This window comes from Heliangelus exortis, chromosome 6 (genome assembly GCF_036169615.1).
Source record: "Heliangelus exortis chromosome 6, bHelExo1.hap1, whole genome shotgun sequence".
NCBI lineage: Eukaryota > Metazoa > Chordata > Aves > Apodiformes > Trochilidae > Heliangelus > Heliangelus exortis.
The window spans coordinates 22075565-22093433 of NC_092427.1; the positions used below are offsets into that span (position 1 = coordinate 22075565).

A 17869-nucleotide genomic window follows, 5' to 3' on the forward strand; every position below is an offset into this window, starting at 1 on the left:
TCAAAACAATAATCCTTTAGTCCAGATTTGTCCAACCAAATTAGGAACTGCATGACACAGTTCATACTGATGACCCCACATACAGTGATGACACAAGACTGCTGAGCTTGGTAGACGATCTACTTGAGCAATAAGAGCTTTAGATTGACTTTAAACCCTGATTTAAAGGATTAAAATCAAATCTCCAGCAATGGGTTTTACTACCAAAAAGAAGAACCCAACAAAAAACAATTAGGGAGGAAATAAACTGCTTTATTCTGACCACTTCGGGATATGCTCAGAGAGAATGGGGAGAAAACAAGCAAATAACACAAACACACCCCACCTCCATCCAAACTTTCTCTTGCTTCTTCTTCCAAAAACCTGTGGCTACATTCTTGAAACATCAGGGTTCTCAAATCATACCCTTTCTTTTATGTTATCTGGAAAAAACTAACTACAATCACTCATAGTGACACTGTGCTTTTTTTCACTAGGCACTCACAAGACTGAAAATTCCAACATTCAAGAGCTACTTGGCAACACTAATTTCAGGCCTAAGACAAAATGTGAAGGTTTACCCTCCTCAGTTTTTTTTTTCTGTTCCTGAAAATGATACAGAATGATTCGTGTCAAAATTGTCAGCTGGTGAAGGTCACAGATCTGCTTAAATAGAGCCAATCTGAGACCAAAGGGAAAGGCCTTTGGTTATTTTGAAGCTTCCAAACCCTCCTCAGCTTCACAGATTTCAGAAATTTTGCACTACTCCAAATGCAAGCAGTTGCTTTGAAGTGCAGTTTGACAATTAAATGCTATTTATCTGCTGTCACATTGAAGCCACCAGCCTTTTTTGTGAGTATAAACTCAAACTGCCTCAACAAATCCAGTGCTTAGTGTTGCTAGCCTCTGCATGAGCCTCCAGAAATCCAGCCACAAGAGGGTAGGACCCAAAATGACAACTATATTCTCATAAAGTGAACTAAAAAATGCACAAGCAACACAGCTAATGGGGGTTAAATTTTTAGGACCATGAAAGTCCTTACCAATATTATCTGCTTCACAAGGCTTTTGCATGGGAACACAAGGTGCAGGCTTATCATCATGCACAACACCAATGAAAATATACACTTTGTTCCTCTAGAAAGTCATATTTAACAGAGGAGAGATGACTGCAGACTTCAGCTCAGACAGATTCATCCTCAATTCCAACAGTGGGAACAAAACTCAAGGATCCAGGAGGTTTTCCAGCCTCTTGCTCCCAAGACTGCTCTCAGCAACCATTTATTTAAAAAACCAAACCAAACCCAAAAAACCTCCCCAGTTTTATAGCTGACCATGACATTACATGGTGAGGAATATACCTCTGGTCAGTTTGGGTCATAAGTCCTTGCTGTGTCCCCTTCCAAACCTCTGCATGTCCCCAGCCTAAAGGCAGGGGGAAAGTAAGAAACAGAGAGATGGCAAAACACTGCTCAAAAATAGCTAAAAGAGTGGTGCATTATTGGTACTTTTGGTCAAATCTAAACCACAGCACTATATGCACTCTTGCAAAGAAAATTAACTTGATGCCAGCCAAACCCAGCCCATCAGCCAGTAACAGTACTAACAGGCAGTCCCCTGCAACATTCAGAGATGTTCAAATATGCTTTTTGGGTTTAAGAACTCCACAAAAGCTGTAAGCATCAAGAAACCTCTACTATTATTGCCAAGGTTGTTGGGCCTAAGGATTTTTAGCTAAGCACTAACTTGGAGGCTTAGCTAGGAAAGGCTCTAAGACATGTTCCATGTCATGATGGACAAGGGACAGCGACTCAGTGAGAGAGCTGCTACCTGACAAACATCACACACAGTGTGAGTGGCTGGAGGGGTGCTGGTACACTGAAACAAAGTTGTCTTCCTTTTGCATCTGATTTGGGAAGCCTGTTTCACTTTCCTAAACTTCTCTCCTTTCCCGAAGTAGTTAAGTTTTTAATCTCAAACCAAGTAATCACCCTGCCACTTCTCTCTTCCCAGCTGACTTCAGAACAAATCGCATGCTGCTGTGCAAAGGTCTGGACCTATTTTCTAAAGCAAAAATCAATATGACCAGCCACACACTGCTTTTCACCACTAATAGAGGAAAGGAGAGGACTAAGTGGACTCCAGAGGATGAAAACGTTAAAATCAGCAAGACACATCATATCTGAAAAGGTATTTTTAGTGCAGCCAAGATCTATACTACTATACCAAATTAAAGTGAGCTTTGAGGTATTCACTGTGTAGCTTTCATCCCTAGAACTGAAACTGCCCCACTACAAACCTGTCCAGAATTACAAAAAGCTCATTGCTCTTTTCAGCAGGGGAAAACAGCTGCAAAGAAAAGTTAACAATTGGGAACCAAAAGGCTGACTAATAACCCCCTGCATGAGCAACAATGCTTCAATAAAGCAAATATATTACACCTACTCCAGAAAAACCCCACAGTGGAGTAGGAAGAAGTGATCTCATACTAATTCTGTCACAACTTATCTTGTGGTCGTGTCATTGATTCCCAAACCAAGCTATGCAGAGCCTTCCACCACCCCACCAGACACTTGCAACAGGGCTGCTGACTGAACAGTCAGTGCACAACCCATCTGGATCTCAGGGAATGCTGTTTCCACCCTCCCTTACAAGATTTGCTTAGGAAAACAAACTACATTTTGAAAAACCTGGCAGAAGACACATCAGACAGAAGGTACCAGGAAAATTATTAGTAATAGTCTATAGGAAGCTCTGCTTGCTCAGTCAGCTGGCTACCCTGGAATGAGAGTGGGACTTCACTCTCCTGACAGAACACTCATTCATCAAAATACTCAGTACAGACTCAGCCCAGACATTTGTCATAGCAACAAACACTAAATTCATTAATTAGTTAACAAGTTTATCTAGAAAAATGTGTTCTCTTCACATTTCAGTCTTGGAAGTTAAAAAACAAAAACAAAACAAAAACCAAAATAATAAATGCAGCAAACTCTTACCTTTTCCACATCCTCTGCCTCAGTTGCTGAGTACTGCAGAACTTCACTGGTCTCACTGCAAAGAGGAAAAAAAAAATAATTGCCCTGATACAAGTGCTCTACCCACTCTTCCTCCTGCTCCAAAATGAAGCAGAAATTAAGTTAAAAGGCACAAAACCAGAACCAGAATCATTACAATTTTAGAACGCTTACAGGGTTCTTTCAGTAGAATTTCTATTAGAGCTGTTGCTTCTTTCCTGGTAGAAAATTGTTCTTTAAAGGGCAAAAGGCCTGTGGTATCTACATTGTTTACATTTTAAAAAATAATTTTTAAAATCCCACCTATGAACTTGTTACCACTGCACTAATGTCGACACTTGTCCCAATTACAACTTCCCAATCTATCTGAAGCCCAGTGAAATTTTCAACCAGTCTAATCCAAAACTTCTGTAGAGCTTCCTTTTTACAAGTACAATAATATTTGTAGGTAATTTTTAGGGAAGAAAACATTCTTTCATCATTATTTGCTAAGAAGTTAACTCAACCAAAATAACACAGGTAGCAGAACCTGTAATAGAAAATAGAAAATTAAAACTATAAAAAAAACTATAAAACAGGCAACAGCTTCCTGGTTATATGGTTTTCTTATTCATACAGCAGCCCTCATAAAAAAGTCACTTGTAGAGCAGGACCATGACAGGAGCTCCTACTAAAACATGTTTCATGACTACATACACCCGAGTCACAGCTGCTCCCAAAACTCCTGTGGATGCACTGGAAAACCCTTTAGCTAACAAAAAGGGGGAGAAAAAATAAAGTGGAAGTCCAGTGAGCATGGTGGATGAAACAACAGACAGAAAAGCTGAAGGGCATGGAGAATTTGTGTACTTTCTGCTTAACACAACCACTTGTGAATTTAATCCTGATGAATGCTGGCAATCACAGTTGCTCTGAGCAGTCACCTTATCAAACTGATAAGTGCAGCAGTTCAAACTAGGCCCAGGTCTACATTAACACTGGTCAATCAAAACAGCTCTGGTAAAGAAGTTCATTTATAAAATGCCTTTTATTCCTACAAACCCCCAAACTCTTACAGTCAGTCATTCAACGGATGCCCCTGGTAGGGAAACTCCTTAAAAGACTTTTGTCTAACATGACTCTTCAATCTAGAAAGAAAATAAATGGTCTCCTTTCACAGGGAGCTGCTGTGACAGTATAGGGCACACACATCTTCAGTATTTAGTGTTGGTAGTCAAAGGGAGAGGTCAGACTTCACTAAAGTCTCATCCTGCCAATTGCATTAACAATGCAGATCAAATCACTTGATACTCTGCAGATTATGGGGGTTTTCATTAAGAGGAAACAGATGCTCCATGAAAGCAGTATTGGCTATGGAAAAGAACATTAGCAACCTTAGGGCTTTGGTCCAGGAAAAAAAAAAAAAAAAAAAAAAAATCAAAACCAAAAGCTGTCAGCTTAAAATTATGAAGTAGTACCTGCCACAGCATTGCTCACAAATCACTAGCAAAAGACATTCATAAATAAACATGTTAGACCAGAAAGAGCACAGCAGTTTTAAGACAGTGAAATACCTACTCTAAAACACACCACTTCAAGCAGCATCATGTTGCTCCAATTAAATGGAACAAAGTAAAAGGAATTTTGCTAAGTAACAAACTAGACTGTTTTCCTGCTGCATTTCAACAGAAGGAACAAATGTTATCTCAAACATGAGTATGCAGGAGTTTGATTACCAGTCTGTAACAACTCTTTTTAGCCTGTCTGAACCAGGTTTTGGTTACCCTCAAGAATCAGGGAATCAAATACTTCTTAGTTTGCCTAGACTAACAGCCAGGCATGAATTCACTGGCAAGCCAGCAAACAGTTAATGCCAGCTGAAGCTTCTATGTATTTATCCAATATCCAAGCCACTCTGAGGTCCAGAGATGCTCAAAGCAGAAGCTTCACACATTCACAACTCCCCCACATCAAGGACAGAGACAGTTTTCTTCAGACCCAAGCACACAGATTGATCTGACAAGCTATTGTAAGCCCAGCAGCTGATGAGGCTGCCAACCCGAGGGTGTTTGCTTAACGAGTGTACTGACCATGGGCTGACAAAGGGGACAGAGTTGAAATCACAGCAGGACCAGCTCCAGGATTCAGCCTTACTAAACACACCATGTTGTATTTCTGGGGCTCGATTTGATCCAAAGCACAAACAGCATTTTTCTCCTCACCAGTAAATTCTGAACAATTCTGCCCTCAGGGGCATGACAGTCCCAAGGCTTCCTACCCTCCCTCTTCCATCCTTAGCTCCTGTTTCCTTCCAAGAGCCACATGGTGACCACTAACCTGTATGGGACACACTGGGAGGCAGCTGACCATACATCACACCAACAAAACTCTATGAATGACAAGCTCAATATGAATTTATTCAGTTTAATTGCTGACCCTGGGAGATGGGCCAAACAGCAGGAGGAAATAAGCAGGCTACCTGAAGATCTACTTTGACTTAAATGTAACTCAATAAACAGCATCATGCACACACTGACCCTTGCACGAATACAGATTGTTTTGATATAAAATAGGCCTGGCACTGTAACCTTTCAGTTTCCCTTCCAGAAATCTATTTACAAGGGACTAAGACCTTAATGTTCACGTGCTTTTAGATTTTTAGGATATTCTGATTTTCAATAGAGCTCTTTATAAGAATTGTGATTGCTGGCAAGCTGTAACAGTTTTATCTCAAATTTATAGCACACACATAATCAGCTAGAGAAAGCCAGGGGAGCTCAGAGAAGAACATCTTTAGTTTCTTGGAGCAGGGAGCAGTGCAGTCTTTATTTGCCAGCACCAAGAAGTCCATCAGATCCTTTTCAAATGTAGAAGGTTCTCATGTGCATGCCTCAAAAGGCAGAGAAACAAATCTTTCTCCTCCCCCTCCACACCACTATCAAGAAATCAGCTGAAGTTATAACAGCTGAAAAGAGTTTTTAAGGAGAGAGAAGTTCTAAACTCTCCAGAAAGGTCTGAGAAAAACTTATATTGCATCACACTTGGGTCACACAGACACACAGCTATAGCTACAGTGCTTTGGACATCGCTCCAAGAAAACAACTCCAAGAACTGCTGCAAAATGAGAGAAAGAGAAGCAAAGGTGTCAACACCAACCACATACAGAATACTGCCAGAAAGGAGACAGAACTTGTTTTTGCAGAACAAACAGACCAGATTCCTGGCTTTGCTCCTGACATGCTCTTTTAACTATGATAGTTTATGCCTCCTTGTATCCAGCTCCATGACAACTAAGCTGCAATGCCCAAAGCCAGCAGGGTGAAAAAACACACTGCAGATCAGGGCTCCTTAGCTTTGCAACCTACTGGGTAGATCAATTAACAAAATCCAATGAATTTACAGTTTTAAAACACTTCACCCACTGTATCTGTTAAGAGTCAAATAAACATTGCTTTGTAAATATCACACCTAGAAAGACTTCATTTTGCAGCTACCAATATTCCATATGCACAGTTGTTACACCATTGATGCAACACATCAGCAGGACATGATATTGTACCACACAGCAGTAAGATTTCTCTCTACAGAACTTTATTTACCTATACTGGTACAGATTTTTCAGATTTGCATACATTTTTACTCAAAGCCTTAACAGACAAGAGCATTTTGGTTTGCTGACCTGATCTCTGGTAGAAAGGTTTTCTTGTAAGCATCCTCAATGTTCTGGAGATACAGAGGAGACACCTTTTTCTCATATGGCTAAAAACAAAACAAAAAAAGCAGAAAACAAGGCTGTGAAAGGAGTTTGCTTTCTTCTGCCACCAGAGCAGGTTCCAACCTAAGCAGAAGGTGCTGCTACACCATCTTCCAGGAGATCACTTTTGTACTGGCAGTCAAACATCTAAGGTTTATAAAACACATAAATGTTAACAAAAGTTTCAAGAATTACAACAGCTGAAGTGTTTAGTTTCTTATATGACATGAAATATCTAGAGTGTCCTAAGGACAAGTCAGTCTAGTCAGTCTGCATTAATTGTTGCTTTGCCCTGCACTTTATGTCCATGCTTTTAATTAATCATATAATAAGATTCTTCTGATATGTTAGTGAATGTAGAAGGAAAGAGAAAAGGCAGGTTAGGCAGGAGAACATAAACACGAAACTTTCTTCCAATTTATTTCAGTTTGCTACAAGAATCACCTCATTGCCCCCAAATTCACATTGACTGAGAGAACCACACATCAAAAGCCTCTAAAAGATTAGTTTTCTGTGGTCTGTTAACTCCTAGCTATCTGCACATTCAAGGAAGTTAAATATTATCATGCAGAAAACAGATTGTCCAAGTCTGCTTTTTCAGTGAGAGGGACAATGTGCCCCTGTTCCCACTGTTTCACACAAGTGCATGTGCAACCTTTCACTCCAACCATCCATTCCATCACTTTCCTTTGAAATTCTATTAATACAATACCTGCTGTTAAACTGTTCCTCTTCTGCATGGGGTACTTTGATACCACCCCTTGACAGGCATGAGTAGTGGGCCACTGGCAACCTTGTGAAGTTCCAACAAGGCCAAGTGGAAGGTCCTGAACTTCAGGCAGGGCAATCCCAAGCACAAGTATAAGCTGGGTGGAGAATGGCTCGAGAACAGCCCTGAGGAGAACTTGGGGATGCTGGTTGATGAGAAGCTCAACATGAGCTGGCAACATGCACTTGCAGCCCAGAAAGCCAACCATGTCCTGGGCTGCATCGCCAGCAGCATGTCCAGCAGGTCTAAGGAGGGGACTCTGTCACTTTACTCCACTCTCATGAGGCTCCCCTACAGTACCAGCTCCAGTTCCAAAGCCCCCAACACAGGAAGGACAGTGGAGCTCTTGCAGAGACTTCAAGAGAAGGCTCTGGGGAGACCTTAGAGCACCTCCTGGTAGTTGAAGGGGATACAGGAAGCCTGGGGAGGGACTTCATACAAGGGCATGGAATGATAGGAAAAAGGGAAATGGGTTTAAGATAAGACAGGGAAAACTGAGATCTTAGGAAGAAATTCTTCACTATGAGGGTGGTGAGACACTGGCCCAGTGGAGCTCTGGCTGCTCCATCCCTGGAAGTGTCCAAAGCCAGGCTGGATGGGGCTTGGAGCAACCTGGTCTGGTGGGAGGTATCCCTGCCCATGCAGGGAAGTTGGTACTAAATAATTGTTAAGGTCCCTTCCAACCCAAACTATTTTGTGATTTTATGATTTCCAAATGCCAGAAGTTTCTATGATGTACCATGTGTTCCTTCAGCTCAAGCCTCAAATTAAATTACATTTCCAGCTTGAAACACCCACCCAAGATGCCCATTATGTTGGAAAGGTCTACATCTCTGCTTGCTGAGTCCACTGGAGGGCTTTTCTTTTTCCAGCATCCCACAACAGCAGCACACTGAGTCAAGCATTACATCTGCCAAGAATGCAGAAATTCTCAAAAATATCACCCCAGGCAAGGACCAGTGTTCAGCAGTGCCACAGCCCCAGGGTAGCTACAAGTCACACCAGCAATTTGCCAGAAGGTCTCAAAAACACCAGTGACCTTTAGGCTCATAAAGGCAAAGAACTCCCAGGTTCCCACAATGCATTAAGAAGTTTATAATTCTGCCACTGAAGCTGCTAAGGCAAAAAAAAGTTATGGTTTTCCCAATCAAGAATATCTTGCACATTACAGCACAGAGGCACATTCAACCACAGTCCAAGGTGCTGGAGGGCAGAAGGGAGAGTCAGTAGACCAGAGGCTGAGCAATTCAAGCCAGGCAGCTCCCAAAGCAGCAAGGGCAGCCTTCCATTTGCAGCTTCAAAGTCACTTCCCTTTGCAGTCATCAGCCTCCCTCTTAGATGAGCAGGAAACAGCAAAACAAAATGCCAGGAGCTCATGCTGGCATCCTAACAGACAGGCTTGGAGAGAAATGGGTAACACCATATTTAAGAGACCTGAGATTATTTTTTTCTAATAAATCAAAGTTTTTTTATAAGCTATCAGGCTTTCCACAGTTAAATCAGAATCACAGAAAGTTTGGGGTTTGAAGGGACCCCTAAAGATCATGAAGTCCAACCCCCCTGCCAGAGCAGGGTCACCTACAGGAGGTCACACAGGAACACATCCAGGTGGGCTTTGAATATCTCCAGGGAAGGAGATTCCACAACCTCTCTGGGAAGCCTGTGCCAGTGCTCTGCCACCCTCATAGTGAAAAAATTCTTCCTTATATTTATACAGAACCACCTATGCTCCAGTTGATAACCACTCCCCTTGTCCTGTTGTCAGTGACCCCTGAGAAAAGCCTGGCTCCATCCTCCTGGTGTCACCCTTCACATATTTATAAACATAGATGAGGTCACCCCTCATTCTCCTCTTCTCCAAGCTGCAGAGCCCCAGCATGCTGCAAGAAGCTTATTACCTGGCCATGACTCCTGAAATGGCAGCTGCAAAAGCTGACTTTTAAAAGCAGATGAACTTGACAAAAATAATTTCACTACAGAAATAAAAACATGCTGATGCAATCAGAAAAAGTTTTTTGGTTTGTTTTTTTCACACAGCCATCACCAACACACTTCTTACGCTTAGGAAGACAAGAACCTGTCTGAAACAGAATTTGGCATCAATTCAAAGACAGGAATCACATGAAAGGGCATGGTTACAACAGATATTAATAGGCAGTAACAGCAACAAGAGATAAAATTACCTTGCCTTTCTCCTGAATCCTCTTCTGCACATCTGCAACAGGTACATCTATGTAAATGACCAAGTGAGGTGGCAGGAATTCAGAAATGCTGATCTCTTTGATCTCTTTGTAGTGATCAACACCTGTATAAAAACAAAACCACAGAAGAGCTAAAGGCAGCTCAGCTGAACAAATACACATCCCACATGAGGACAAGTTCATTAAAATTATAACTTATCAGGCCATGAGCCTACAACCATTTTGTGGGGTTTTTCCTGTGTTTGCTAAACACATTCTATCATCCCTCACTTTTGTATTTGTAGTCTCTTTTTGGCTGACAGGGCAAGCTTAGGGTAGGTTTTCCCTCAAATAGGATTCAGGAAGTTTTTTGGATATCTTCCAATCTTCCAGAAAAACAACATAAGACACAATTATCTAAGCTGCTATACACACTGAGGTATCAGAATCTTACATCAGTTGAACCAACAGGGGATTTATTTCAAACTTTTACAGTAATCTGGAGGGTTTTCCTTGACCATTTAGAGAAAGGCTCTCAAAACATCAGGGGGGGGACTGCAGCTCTCAGGTCACCGAAGGTGCCCATTGCCCCAGCTGTCTGCTCAGTCACAGCCTCCTAGATAAAACAGAGCCCTGCCCTTGGTTGATAATGCAGCAAAGGTCAAAATGGAACAAAAGCCATGTGCTTCACTAAGGTTTGGCAAGAAACATTCTGTTTCTCACCATGGGGGGAAACCTCTAGTTTCTCTAGTTTCACTACTGAGAAACCTCTAGTTTTCAGGTCAGAAACCTCTAGTTTCTCAGTGACCTTTTTGACCCTTTGCTATATCCTGATTAGGAAGTTCAGAGCTCTGGTAGACCTGAGCATAACACTGTGGATTCGGTGACTGCCAAATATAAATCACACTCCATCAGTTTGCCAGTGAGTAGGTTCTGAGAGACAGGACTGAAGGCCTGGTTTAAGTTAAGATAAACAATATCCACTGCTCTCCTCCTGGAGCCAACTACCATATCTTCCCATAGAACTATGATGACCATTCTCAATCACCTTCACATTATCATGTTTGGAAATGGCTTTCATGAGGATCTGATCCATCACACTCCACCCAGCTAAGGCTGAGTGACCTGTAGCTTCCTGGACTAATAACAGCAATATTAAGATAACAGCAACATTTGTGTTTTTTGGGATTCAAAGGGAATTGGCCGCTTAAGGCAAGCAGACCAAACTGCTGACTGATTATTTACTTCCCACCTAATGCTATAAGATCAAGGTCTGCCTGTAGGAAGTTCAGTGTTCATCAGCATTTCCAGAGAACTCCAAGAGTCTCTGGCTGACAGGACACAAGCAAGCGACACACAGAACACACACAACACACATATAAGCAAAACCAAAGTCTTGAAATAAAACTGGAAGTCTCATGGCTTTGAGGTTGGTCCTTGTGGCACAGAACAGAAAAGCACAAACAACCCTGAAAAAAGCCTATCTTCCAACAAGGCTCTTTTGTTCCTCTTTTAAAAACTAAACTGCCACACTTCTGGCTGGGATGAAGGCAAAATAACCTCCCTCTGCATGCAAGTAACTTACACCGTTTGTGGATGTAGCCTTGTTTGAACATTGCCTCCAGGAACACGAAGTCGCTGTAGGGAGAGCGCTCAATCACCACGCCTTGGCCTGCAATGCAAAGTTGGTCCCTGTCAGCAAAGCTCAGCAAACTCTTACTCCTGCCAGCAGCACTTTAAATTAACAACACTGCCCTTACAATCAATTTACTGATTGCTTTTGGAGAAATTGTAAATAAAACAGAAGAGAAAACTTTTAGCTTGCACCAACGTACTGGATATCAATGCCTGTCTCACCCAAATCACCCGAGCAGCAAGTGCTACTGTAAGTAAGGAGTACACTCACATTTGTGACCAAGACAGTTCCTGGCATTCACTTTTTTTTTTTTTTTTTTTTATAACAATACCACCACAAACCAGTACTTAATGGCATCAAAAAGACTGAATAAAAGATACCACCAGGAACTAAATCTAGGGAGAGCTTTAAAAAGGTTGCGCAGCTCACAGCTTAGTGTGTTTAAAATGTCTTTTTAAAAACAAACATCAGGGAGTGCCAAATGGAACGTAGTGAAAGGGGTAACTGGTATGTGCTTGCTCTTAAGATGTGCTCTAACACAAAATATCCAGGGTGTTTTACTGAATTAATTACTGACCTCTACTCACTAGAGTGGGAAATAGAAAAAAAACAACATAAGAGCCTTTCGTTCCAAATACAGACACTACCAAAGTAGTTCAGAGCAGCTGACTCACAACTTAGACTCAAATTAATGTAGAAATTAAGTTAATATACTGTGAAACCAAACCTGTGGCCAGCAGGTGCTCCAAGGCATCAGCATACTGTAAAACACGGTTCCCAAAGAGCCACGCCTGCAGTCGGTAGGAATGTCCATCAGGGCACTTGGGGTCGTTGTAAAACCTCTCCAGGTTACAGAAACCATTGAATTTCTCAGGCAGCAGAGTCCCATCTCCTGTGATTCTGTCCAGGTAATGGATGTCTGCTTCGGGGAAATATTTCATTCCTAACAAAAAACAAACCCACAACAGAACATCAATCGACAAAGCGAGTTTTGTTTATTCCAGTAAATATCTATTCAGCTCATTTAAATATATAACTCTATTTTAAAACCTAATTTCAAGTATTGCCACCTCCCCAAGAGCTGGGCTACTGTTTTAAGCAGAACCCTTTTGCCCCTAGTCCTCTAATCACTCCAGTCATCTAACCCTGATGGAGTAGCAGCATTAAACAGCAGCCAGGCAGGCTGGCAGCAAAGTCTTGTGGCTTTTTTTTTTAATGGTTGGAAACAGAAGTGCTGAGGTACTAACAGGCTGACTCCTGTTCTGTCAGAGTGGTTCCAAAGAATGCTTATCAATATGGTGATAGGCACTTTATGTATATAAATATAAATATTGCTCTACAGAAAATCCTTCCTCTCAAGGTACTCCTCCACCAGAGCTGGGAGCTCAGTGCACAAACCAACTTGACTGGAAGTGATTCCAACTTGATTCCACAGAGACCACACCTGCAGAAGGTTCCTGCAGATCTGACAAGCATCCCATCATCATCTCAAACCTTACCAACATTTTATTCTCCCCTTATCTATATAGCTGTTTGGTTTATAGGAAATAAGAGGTTTAAACTCTAGTTTACCATGTATGTTACTGTGGTTTATGGTTGGACTCAATAATCTTAAGGGTCTTTTCCAACCTAAATGATTCTATACATCCTTCACATTAACTGCAATATTGCCTAACATTTTTTTTAGTCAAGAATTGCTGTTTTGGGGAACTTTCTTTACACAAGAATGACAACCACACTCTTAAATTCCAGTAACAATTGCAGAATTAGGGAGAATCACACGTACCTAGTTTTTCTGCTATCTGCTGTGCAAGTTTGCCTTTCCCAGAGGATAAGTTTCCCTCCACTGTAAAGACTTTGCTGTACTCAGTGAACCTTTTGGAAGCTCGGTCTCCCAGAATATAAGCCAGCCAGCCATACTCCAAATTCTGCTTGGAGCTGAGATGAATTCTTGCCTGGAAGAAAACACAACAGCAAAATCAGTAGGTTTTAGTTTTCTTAGCTGAACTGGGCATGCTCAAGTGTTTCGAGAGCTTCCACACCCGCAGGACACACACCCGCAGGACACACACCAGCACATCTAACACAAAGAACTGTCACAGCACAGCTGGCACTGCCAGCTCAGCTCAGCATAAAAAGCAGTATTGGAGGCTAAGAAGCTGCTTATGAAATGCAAGACCATGAACACAGAGCCATGACACAGTTTTCAGCATAACAAAGCCTGAAACAGAACTACTCTGCTAGAACTCTGCCCCGAACCTACACAATGACCCCAATTTCCCAGGCTCCCTGAAGGCCACAGACACACCACCTGCCTTGTGCTCCCAAGGGAAACCCAGGAGTAGACTTTTGTTTGGACTTCTGTTTGTCTGCTCTTTAGGCAGGTATCAACATTAAACCTTCTCCCAGTTTCTCAGGAGAGTCACAGCTTCTTTTCTGCACAACAGTTCCTGGACCAAGGTGGGAAGAAATGCACATCTGGTCTATAAAGCTGAGGGCAGTTGCTTACTGAGTCCTGATCAGCAAAGCCACCTCGGTAAAAACTCAGAAGGCCTTATCTGGAGTGATGCAGTGACCTTGCTTATGCACCCGAAATTTTATTTTTAATCCATGTTTTTCTTCGTGCACCACCAGAGATCACATTCACAAGCCAAAGGTCATTGGGTCACTGCAGCCTGGTCTCAAATAGTTACTTGTGCCTCACCCTTCAGTCTCGGCTCCCCACTCCCCCCCAGACCTTTACATTCGCCCACTGGGACTGTCCCCTTTTAATGAGCCGCCTAGCCCAGCTTTTCCCTTTCAACACTTCCAGCAACACGGCTCCGCAGGGCACACACAGCAACATCACTAGAAGCGAGCAGAGGCCGCCTCAGGACCCCAACCCGACTTCTAACAGAGGCGGCGCCGCCACCACATCCCGCAGAAGCCCCCTCCCCCCCACCAGTCCCGCGGGGAGGCCGCAGCGCTCCGGGCACCTCAAGGTGAGCCCGCCCGACCGCGCTGAGGGGCGGCCGCTGCAGACAAGGGAACCCCGCCTGGGCGCAGGGATGTCCCCGCGCTTTCCCCGGCCCCGCTCCTCACCGCCGGCAGGACGGCTCCCCCCAGGCGGCCCCGAGCGGCGGCCGCGGCCCGGCCCAGCTTGGCCAGACACAAGGACATGGCGGCGCCGAGGAGACGCGGCCCGCCCCGCCGCGACGGAACGCTGGGCGCGTAGAGATGACGTCACGGCGGCGCGGGGAGCGGGGTGGGAAGGAAAGGGAGCGGGGAGCCCCGCCCCACTACCTTGGCCACGCCCACGACTGCATGACCACACCCTTGGCCACGCCCACAACAGCCCGACCACACCATTGGCCACGCCCACAACCCTGGCCACGCCTACAGACAGCTGGTCATATTGTTTGGCCACGCCCATGTCAGCATGGCCACGCCCACTGCTTTGGTCACGCCCACTTTATCGACCGCGCCCCGTTAACTCCGTAGTGCCGAGGCCCCCGCTGCACCGTGTCCCTCAGCACCACGTTCTCGCAGCTTTTAAGTCTCCAGGGATGGTGACTCCACCACTGCCCTGAGTTGCCTGTGTCAATGCTTGACCGTCCTTCAAGGAAGAAATTGTTCCTCATACCCAATCTAAACCTCCCCCAGCACAGCTTGAGGCCATTTTCTCTTGTCCTGTCACTTCTTCTCATGGGAGATGAGACTGACCTCCCCTTGGGCCAGCCTCCATTCAGGTAGTTGTACACGGTGCGAAGGTCTCCCCACAGCAGTCACAGAAGTGTATTAACTCCTTTTCTCCAGGCTGAACACCCCCATTTCCCTCTGCCACTCCTTGGGAGGCTTGTACTCTTTACCCTTTTTTTTTTTTTTTTTTTTTTTTTTTTTTTTTTTTTTTCTTTTTTTTTTTAGCAGTTTCCAGTTCCCCCAGCACTTCCTGTCCTAAGCTTTGGGCCTTTGATCTGGGATGTGTTTGCTCGCCATTGCTAGCTGAGGACAGTGTGACATCTTCCATACTGACACCTTTGAGTGATACCATCCCTGTCTGGATTCTCTTTGTTCTCAAAGAAGAGGATGGTGAAGGTCCACCAGTCCCCCTGTGCATTTAGCACTTTCTGTGATGCCAGCAGCTGCTCCCAGCCTGAGGCTGCTCCACCACCATGAGGAGTCCGGTCCTTCAAAGACAGGGACATCTGCCTGTTGCTTCTCTGCTTGTGGCAGAGCTCCCTGGGCCTCCTTCAGCAGGGACATGGCTGAACTACATTGATAGCCTCCAGAAATGAGAGACAGACCAGGAATGGAGTCTACAATGAGATGACATAAAGAGCACGGAGGGCAAACTCACCAAAGTGTGCTTCAAGAGGTGCTCAGCCTATTTGCACAAACTTTGCAGCAGCCAAGGACATGTCCCCTCACTGGACCCGGCTGGATAGACCATAGGACAACTCCATCACTCCTACCTGCTGCTGGTATGGGAAATGCTGGAGGAGAGGGGATGCCTTAACCAAGAGGAGATAGGTCTGAAAAACCATCCTGATGCCCTCACGGCGAGCGTACATGGTGGGAGTGAACCTCCGGGAGGTTTTTCTGATCTTTGCCACAAGATGGGGCTGGGTAATGCTGAAGGAAAGCTGCTTTCTCACAACTCGCCAGGACTGCTTGTTCCATTGGACTGTGCTAGGAGCACCCCATCTCGCCCAGGGCTTGCTGGAGACTCTGGAAAAGGCTTGCCAACAGGAATGACAGAGAAACAGCTCTGCTTCGAGAGGCTTTGAGAGCAAATTTGCTTTGCATTTGGAAAGAGTCATCTGCCCAGACAGCCTGACCTCCCATGCTGGTGAAGGAGTGGAAACCAGCAGAGAAACCTCCCAGTGAACCCAAGACTCTGGCTTTCTAACACTCTTGACTGAGCTCTGAGATCTTGGAACTGCCTCACTGAAACAAATGGGAAGGAAGACAAAGGCTCAAGGAGAGGTCAGGGTGGAAAGGGATGGCTGTGCCCCATACCAGGTGTCATCTCTGTATGCAGGACCACACTTCCTTGTCGGGGGTTTCTTTTGTTTGCAGGAAAAGAAACTCCTTCAGAAAAGGATGGGAACTTGGTGGGAACACCAGACTGAGTTGGATCTTTGCCTTTCTTACTAAAAAGAGAGGCTAAATTGCCAGGTCTCTATGTATGGTCTAGGAAGGTCACCAAGAAGTGTATTAACATTCTTCCCATCAAACTGACATCAGCTCTGCTGACTTGGGACATTTTTTACACCATTAGCTGCTTCTGCTTTGCCCCTTGGCAGTGGAGGCTGTCTGGCTGTCAGGATGCTGATGGGGTGACCAGAGAAGGGGATGGGCTGGCTCTTGAGGACCATTGCTCCATGATCCTCTATACCCACAGGGGAATGATCTGTTCCTTCAGCACCAAGACATCAAACTGCCCGATGGGTGCTGGAAACTGCTGTTTGACACCAAAATCCTATACAGCCAGGAAAGCACATGGTTGTTTATCATGGTTTCCTCCCATTACGATGTAAACAGGCTTGATTTTTAAGACAAAGGATTTATGGTAAAAACAAAACAAAACAACAAAAAAACCAAACCGCAGCTGGCTGGATGTAACTTTTCTGTCTCTGTCTGAACACTCTGTGCTTTGTGTTCATGGTTGCCTGCCTCTGCCATCCTTGTTTTCACAAAAGCAGCTGAAATTGGCTCCTGGGTGGAAGAGCAAAAGTTTTGGGCACCATTAACACAGGGAAACACAATATGAAAGGCAACAGCCTGTCTGCTGCTGGATGGGGACCAGCAGGGACATCAGGCTCTGGAAGGTGGGGAGACTTATCTGGCAAAGCTCTGGAGTCACAGCATGCAGGGGTGCCTGCAGGGTTATGAAAAGGGGAAAGTTGAGTCTATGGGGTGGGACAATGAAGGATTTCATCTCACTTTGCTGCTCAGTTTTTTGTTTTTCACTGGTGACTGCATGACAAAACATCTTGATGATGATGAGCAGTAATTCAGGTGCCTCCAGTTCTGTGTTGCCTCTCTGGCTGCAACTCAAAGGCAGGGCTGCATCTTCTGAGCAACACCGGCCTGGCTGCTCAGGGAGAGGCTGCAGAGAGTGCCACGGGAGGGGCAACGTGGCTACCAAGCAGGATGCATGGAGCCCAGCACCATGAGCCTGTGAGTGAAGGTTAATCTGAAGGCATTGCAGTAGGAAAGGAGCACGGCAATTGGTCTGAACGCCATCATCTTTTGTAGAAAAAAGAGGTGACCCACAGACATGGTGGATCCCACGACTTGATTGGGATCAAAGGCAGCAGAGTGAAGAGAATCCTCCCAGGACCCCATCCATGGATGAAGAGAGCTCGGCCCTTGCGATCCTTCAGCTTTATACTGAACGTGACATGTATGGGATGGAATGCTGTATTGGGTCGGTTCGGGTCACCTTCCCAGTCTTCTCCTCTCCTCCCTGCAGGAGAGTTTCAGATGTGCCACCCACACAGCCCCCGGCCGGTGCCCGGCAGGGGCCGGTCTGAGGGGCGGGGAAGGGTCCGGGGCCGCCTTTCCGCCGTC

The 17869-nt window shown here is 44.7% G+C and overlaps 1 protein-coding gene across 1 annotated transcript in view; it reads right to left on the reverse strand.

Annotated features, from left to right (window-relative positions):
• NDUFA10 (NADH:ubiquinone oxidoreductase subunit A10) overlaps positions 1-14568 on the reverse strand; it is a 39040-nt gene extending 24472 nt beyond the window's left edge. Inside the window, exons 1-7 of the mRNA XM_071747139.1 lie at positions 14396-14568; positions 13101-13269; positions 12042-12257; positions 11264-11350; positions 9682-9803; positions 6655-6734; positions 2979-3033 (exon numbers count right to left, since the gene is read on the reverse strand). Of these exons, the coding sequence (XP_071603240.1) occupies positions 2979-3033; positions 6655-6734; positions 9682-9803; positions 11264-11350; positions 12042-12257; positions 13101-13269; positions 14396-14473 (807 nt within the window). The 5' untranslated portion in view covers positions 14474-14568. The remainder of the gene's footprint in view (positions 1-2978; positions 3034-6654; positions 6735-9681; positions 9804-11263; positions 11351-12041; positions 12258-13100; positions 13270-14395) is intronic.
• Positions 14569-17869: the final 3301 nt, after the last annotated feature.